At 57.0% G+C, this 6,565-nt stretch overlaps 1 protein-coding gene across 1 annotated transcript; it reads right to left on the bottom strand.

The window, feature by feature from the left end:
- Positions 1-445: 445 nt before the first annotated feature.
- On the bottom strand, positions 446-3,793 carry LOC112104842 (interleukin-36 receptor antagonist protein-like). The gene is made up of 4 exons (XM_024197404.1): positions 3,691-3,793; positions 2,555-2,680; positions 2,069-2,193; positions 446-661 (listed from the first exon to the last, which is right to left on the bottom strand). Exons 1-4 carry the CDS (start codon positions 3,791-3,793, stop codon positions 446-448), a joined length of 570 nt encoding a protein of 189 aa, XP_024053172.1.
- Positions 3,794-6,565: the final 2,772 nt, after the last annotated feature.

The raw sequence follows: 6,565 nt of genomic DNA, 5'->3' as shown, positions 1-6,565 counted from the left end.
GCTCCTTTTGGGATGGGTACCTAGTGATGCTGGCACAGAGATTCCGAGAGCAGGGGCTCACCCTGCCCTCCTCTGCTCTGAGTTTGTAGCAGGGGCTGGCTTTGACCTTTTGCTGGATCTTTAACAGCAAACGCTTTGCTCCCAACTATGTGTTGAGTGTTTGTGTTAACTAGAGGTTAATAAAAAACAAGACCATAAAACCCAGCCTGGCTAAATATCCCATCCCCTCTCAACTGCTCAGGATTTGCTTCCTTGGAGCCGGTGATGTCATAATGCCACGAGTTCTGGAGTCACCAGAGAGTCTCCCAGAAAAAGGAGAGTAGACACTACTTTAATTTCTAGGACTACAAAGAAGGAAGCAATATCATTTGGGGTGAAGGGGGGAACCTCTGCGGTCTTCGTCATCCATCGCATACTTCGAGTGTCTTCCCATCGCAGGTGGCTATTAGGTCAGAATCCTGTTGAAATAGAACTCAGTGATCTCTGTCTCACCCATGCGGTTGGTGATGTGGATGGGCTCGCTGCTCTTCTGAGAGGTGCAGAGAAACCAGCCCGGGTAGGCGGCCGACTCGAAGCGGTGGGTGCTGCCTTCAGGAATGTTGTGGAAAGTGAAGCGAGTGGCTTGCTCCTTGTCTTCAAATAATTCCATGATTTGCTTATTCTGAGCGGGGAAGAGAAAGGAAGATGCTGTGGCAGGAAGCTGGATTATTTCCTGGGAACAACATTCCCTGGGCGTTTAGCCCTTAGTTCTGCAAGTGTCTCTGTTATTCCCAACCAGTCTCAGGACCAGCTAGGATAACAATTATCAGCCTATTTGTGCATGGCTCGCTGTCTGCGACTGGTCATCAAAGTCACACGCTACTGATCCTGTTCGCTGATTGGCTGAATTAGTTTTATAAACAGGGGACTAAGAAATCGCAAATATCCCTGTTGGCAGGTGACAATGGATGGTTGTCTAGCCCTTCCCCAAACATTTATGGGAACATAAGCCCACTTGTAGCAGAGGCTTACCCGACTCTGGCTTTGGGCCTGTCTGCTGCCCCAGTTTCCCTTTCCTCCCCAGTTAACTGAACTTCACACTGCCAGTGTTTTCTCACTAACTCTCCCCTTCCGGGAGTCTGGTTTATTAGCACAAAGTTCTAAACACACAGATCTTCCCCCAGCCTTCCTAGGGGGCTCACCACCTCGGGCCCAGGCTCTGAGTCCTCTCCCTGCTGAGCCGTCCTTCCTAGCAGGTCTCTCTCCCAGCTCTTCTAGCTCTGCGGAGACCCCCTGCCTAGGTCTCCTTGCCGGCTCTTTCCTAGGAGTGGAGCGAGCATCCATCCCCAGGTCTGCTCTCCCTGCAGTCTCCTCTGATTGCCCTCATATCCCCCAGCAGGCCTTGTACACCTCATCACATGACCTTGGTCTTCATTCCCTCCACCCTGGCAGGGTCAGATCAAGATTAAAGGTCAGATCGCTCTGTGACTCTGTCCATACGGATGCCCATGAACCGTGCATCGCATGGGGCCACAAACATGGCAAATGGGGCAGCAGTTCAGAGCTCCCATGCATTTTATTGACCACCATTCAGTCCATATTGGACCAGCTCCATGGTGGAGAGAGAAGATTCCTCCATCACCTCCGCTGTCGGTGGCAAGGACAAATCCCGCTGAAAGTGAAAACAGTCAGTGCCAGCCTGTGGTTTCAAGGCCTGGGCAAGTGAGATCAGAAGCTGAGGGGCGGGGGCTGGACCCTGATTCCTCCTGCCCCCTTTGTGTCTCCAAGATGGAGCAGGGTCTTGGGCAGGGCCTCCTGCCCCTTAGCTTCTTGCTGCCCCCTGATGGGCACACGGGCCCCACTCACCAAGCTCCCACGTGGACAGCCTTATCCGGGAACCACGTCCACCCCACTCAGCCCCCAGCACTTGTCTGATCCACGAGGAGCCCCGCAACAGCCAGACTGGAGCAGCCCACGGCTCCGGCTACTTCAGGATCCCGTCCCTGGTGGGGGCCAGGAGCAGCCACCTCAGAGGAAGGTGCAAATTCTGTTCCTCAAGGCTGGTAGCTCCCCTGCTGAGGGCACTCACCTCCAGCTGCAGCTTGGGTTGGGCCGAGGTTCCGCATGACAGGCAGCTACTTCCTCCCTGGACGCCCAGGATGATGGGATACTGTTTGCCCTGTACGAACCGGTTGGGCACCACGCTGAGTTTCTCTGCAGGGGGAACACGAGAGGACTCAGGTCTCTAGACTGCCAAGAGTCACTTTACCACAGGGGCACACACATGGCAGGGGGAGGCAGCATTAATCCACCCCCCCAGGGAGCAACCATAAGGGTAGCCCTTGAACCACAGACCTGGCAGCCTCCTGCCCCACCCTGGCTCCTGCTCTGCATCGAGCCCCCTGGCAGAATCCGCTGGGCTGGGGAGAGCAAGAGGCTCTGCACTCAGATTTCCTCCTTGCCGGGCACTGCCCCGGAGAGGGCAACGCGGCCCTCAACCCCTCTCTGCCTCGGCCGGGGGAAAGCAGCAGCACAGCCAGCGGGAGTGGGAAACGAGAGGGGGTGTGGAGCTCACCGGGGTCAGAGTTGGAGGTCTCGGCCACAAGATTGTTGCTCTGCAAGCGGACGACCTTCTGCTTGACGTCACGCAGGGTGAAGATGAACGGCGTGGGGAGGTCCATAATAGTGGAACCACCCTCCTCTGGATGATGGGGAAAGGCAAAACATTAATGCAGGACCTTAACTGTAGAAATTCTCCTACGGTGACGAGGATGTCCGTCGTAAAGGGATCTGCCCCCCAGCAGCCCCATAGCTCCTTGCATTCCTCCCCTCCATGGCCCTGCAATGTCATAGCATTGCCCGGCACCCCATGACCCCTCAGTGTGCACAGTGAATTCAGCTCCTTCCCTCTTAACTTGTCCCCTATAAACTATCCCAGGGAGAGCTCCTGCAAGGAAGCAGGTAACTGCCTAGGGCTTGCTGCTGCCCCTTCATCCCGGTCCCCGGGCCGTGCTCCAATGATACAGACTGGACTCTAAGAAATTGTATCTCCCTTCTTCTGAGAGTTTTCCCCTGAGATATGACCATAAAGCAAGCTTCTAGATCCCAGGGGAGATGGTTTAGATTGCACATAATTCAGGGCACTGGGGCCAGATTCTTTTCTCAGTGATGCTGCTGTAAACTGGGGATGCAAGCAGAGGTACTGGAACAATTTGTATAGTGGGGGTGCTGAGATCCATTGAACTACACTGTAAACCAGGGGGTGCGGCAGAACCCACACTCCCCTAATTCCAGCAGCACCTATAGGTGCAAGGCCTGTTGTCTGACCCTGCCATGCCCCTCCTCGGTGCTGGGCCAAGGACAGGGCCAGTGCAACCATTTAGACAAACTAGGCGGCTGCCTAGGGTGCCTAGTGGTTGGGGGCGCCTAAAAGCCCACTCAGGCGAGGAGGTGGAGTGGAGGTGAGCTGGGGCGGGGGGGGGGGGGGGGGGGGGGGTGGGGGCGGGGCGGGGGGGGGGGGGGGTTAGCTGGGGGCGGGGGCGCAAGGTGGACGTTTCGCCTAGGGCGTGAAACTTCCTTGCACCGGCCCTGGCCAAGGACAAGAGTGAGCAGGAATTTGGCTGATGAGAAGGCAGAAAAAGGAGTTTTGCCAGGGAGCCCTCTCAGGCCCTGAGAGTCTCCTTTATCTGGACCCCGTGCCCAGAGACTCACCTTTCCTAATGAATGTGTCGAACAAATCCTTCATGTCTTTGTCCTGATTCCCACGTGGTTCACTCGGCTGTCCCCCTGACCCTGCTCCTGGCTGGAATGCCATTGTGGTGGATGTGTGCCCGGTGCCTGTCGTGTCCTGGTGGGAGTGGGGTGGCTGGGAAGAACAGATGGACACCAGCTCTCAGGCAGGCTGGTCCCATGGGGGGAGCCCCATGGGCCCTGCTGAGCCAAGATAGGGGCAGAGCAGGGCCCATCTTTGGCCCACTGCCCCCTTCAGATCTTGGCAGCCAGCAGTACATGGCATGGGGTGTGCAGGGGTGGGAGTGAGCCCCACCTGCCAAGCAACCTGATTGGCTTGGATCTTGATGGGCAGCAAATCAGGGCTTGTTCCTCATCTCACCTCCCTTGGCCCAGCTCCAGGGCAGCTCCCCATGGAATCGCCAAAGGGGCCGCCCCCCCCCCCCTCCCCATGGCCGCAGCAGGAGGAAGGCCGTGGACCAGCCACTGGCAATGCTGCCGGGGGTGGGATGCTTCCCCGCTAGGGCCTGGCCCAGGATGCAGCTGTGGGGGCTACGGGTGGTGACCCCTCTCTGCCGCTCTGAGAAGGCTCCGGACTGGCTAGCTGGGGCCAGGTTGTCAGCCCAGTTGCACCGACAGGGCTCGGCCAACCCAGGCTGCCCTACGCAGGAGGATCCAGGCCTCACAGCGCCCGTTAGCTGCTGGCAGGATGTGCTGGGCAAGGGGGGTTTCTCCAGCCAGGCCGGAGCCAGGAATGACAGACACTAGGGTCAGTTAGTAACTGACCCCCCCTTAACCCAGTGGGCCACTGGCAATCCCACCCCTCGCTGCTCTGCCCCTGACAGGCCCCTGGGGGTAGAGCCAGGGAACAGCCCCTGCAGAGCGGGCCCTAGAGCGGGTCCAGGAGGCCAGGCTGGGTCCACACCAAGAGGCTGTGACCCTTTGGGACCCGCTATGGCCCAGCGCTCTGCGTATCTGGCTGCCGCTGCCCCTGGGCTCGGCCGGGACTCTCAGCCATTTATACACGGGGCAGGGTGACATGAGCGCAGATCAGTACCGTGTGTGTGGAGGCCGATCCTGCCGCGGAGACGGGGCCCTCAGGGTCACTGGGGAAAGAACAAGGAGCTGTGAGATTTCTCTCCCTTGCGGGAGCCGAGGGTCTCAGACACGGGAGCTGCGTCTGCATCGCTCCCAGTTTACGCCTTGGTAGGAAATTACTGTCTGAGATCGTGAGCACAGACACTCTGCTGCCCTCCCAGCCCCGCTCCAGGCCCAGTGCCCCCTGCGCTGCTAGTTCGACTGCTCTCCCATGATGGGGGCGGGGAGAGATCTGATCAATTCTGGAATTTAGTACTCAGAAATTCCTTCATTTCTTCAACCCTCCGTCTCCCATAGCTAGCTTCTCTACCTTACAATGTCTCTTTCTCAAGATGTGATGTATGCAATCGATACCATGTGTAGTAACACACTCCACCCCGCCCCAGAGGTACAGCCACACCAGAGTTTATATCCACATCTGCTGTGTTAATATTGCAAAACGCCTCGATGGATGCAGCATTTCTTGCCAGAGCCACGGAGTCTAAAGTGCTGCTGTCTCCTAAAAGTGTTGTCTATACAATGGTGTAGTGGGGCGGCTCCCCCACTCCCGTGGGAAAAAGGTTAAAGTCAGCCCTAGGAGAAGGTTGTGGCTGAGAGCTGCTAAGCTGGGCTGCTTGGGGAAGCTGCTGCAGTTGGGCCATGCCCCAGTCAGGCCTGTATAAAAAGACTGTAAGGCAGGGACCCAGAAGAAGTCTCTCTCCAGGCTGGGAGAGAGCAGGACCTGGCTGCCTGCAGAAAGGGTATTGGGAGTGAAGCAGGGCTGGAGAGAGCCAGGGGAACTCCAGGCTGGCAACTCCCTAGGCTGCAGGGCCTGGTTCAAGGCCCATAGAGGTATTGGGAGGCAGCAGGTCCGAACCCCCTTGCCTATGATGAGTGGCTTTTACACTGAAGTCTGCCCCAGGGACCAGGGGCTGGGTGATGACTGGCAGTAGCCCAGACTGAGGCAAGGTGGGGATTAGAGGGTTGGGGGTTTCCCAGAGAGGGGAGACCCATAGAGACTGGTGAGGTATTGCCAGGGAGCAGGGGCAGCCCCAGGGTAAAGGGGCACCAGGGTCCGGGAGGGACACGGGGCCAGCTACAAGCGGGACACTGGCCTGCAGAGGGCACCCAGGCTGGAAAAGAGCTAATTCCCTGAGATGACCAGTAGGAGGCGCCGCAGGGGTGAGTCCCGCACCTTTACAGATGGGAACAGACTTACCTGGAGACTGTCCTCGGATCCGTTGGTTTTGTGAGATCTCTTGGCAGGGCTGATTCTGAAAAGGAAAGAGAGAATTGTTTCTTTATGCTCCCCCATCTGTCTGTATCCACCTGCTCCTACTTGGCTTATACTTAGATTATCAGCTCTTTGGGTTGTCTGTACAGCACCTAGCACAGCAGGAGACTGGGCTGGGACTAGTGCTCCTAGGTGCTACCACAATATAAATAAAATAGTAGAAAAGCATCCAGAGGACAAGCACAGTAACAAGCAAAGCTAGAGGAAGGGCCAAAACCATCTTGGGGGTTGCTGAATGCCCAGGGGCTAGCAGTGGAGGAGAGGAATGTTCCCAGCAGCAGATCTGTCAACAGCAATACCTGTTGGGCATCTAGTTTGAAGCTCCTTCTGTCACAGGCAGGCTCAGGCTGAGCTCTCTGTAGCGATCACCCAGCTATTTATACTGGGAGGAGGGGTGGGTCTCATGGGAGTGACTTCAACATGCAAATAACCCATGCATTAGGAAATCCAGCACGGCTAAATGATCCTTCTGGACCAACTGGCGGA

The sequence above is a fragment of the Terrapene carolina genome, unplaced genomic scaffold (genome assembly GCF_002925995.2).
Source record: "Terrapene carolina triunguis isolate 2854851 unplaced genomic scaffold, T_m_triunguis-2.0 Scaffold49, whole genome shotgun sequence".
NCBI classification, from domain to species: domain Eukaryota; kingdom Metazoa; phylum Chordata; order Testudines; family Emydidae; genus Terrapene; species Terrapene triunguis.
This window is presented reverse-complemented; position numbering and strand designations above follow the sequence as displayed.

Excerpts from the sequence above, each read along its gene's own strand:
- LOC112104842 (XM_024197404.1), bottom strand. The coding sequence starts at position 3,793 with ATGGCATTCCAGCCAGGAGCAGGGTCAGGGGGACAGCCGAGTGAACCA. Across the intron at positions 2,681-3,690 it reads CGACACATTCATTAGGAAAG|AGGAGGGTGGTTCCACTATT; the intron begins GTGAGTCTCTGG and ends CCCATCATCCAG. Across the intron at positions 2,194-2,554 it reads GACCTCCAACTCTGACCCCG|AGAAACTCAGCGTGGTGCCC; the intron begins GTGAGCTCCACA and ends TTCCCCCTGCAG.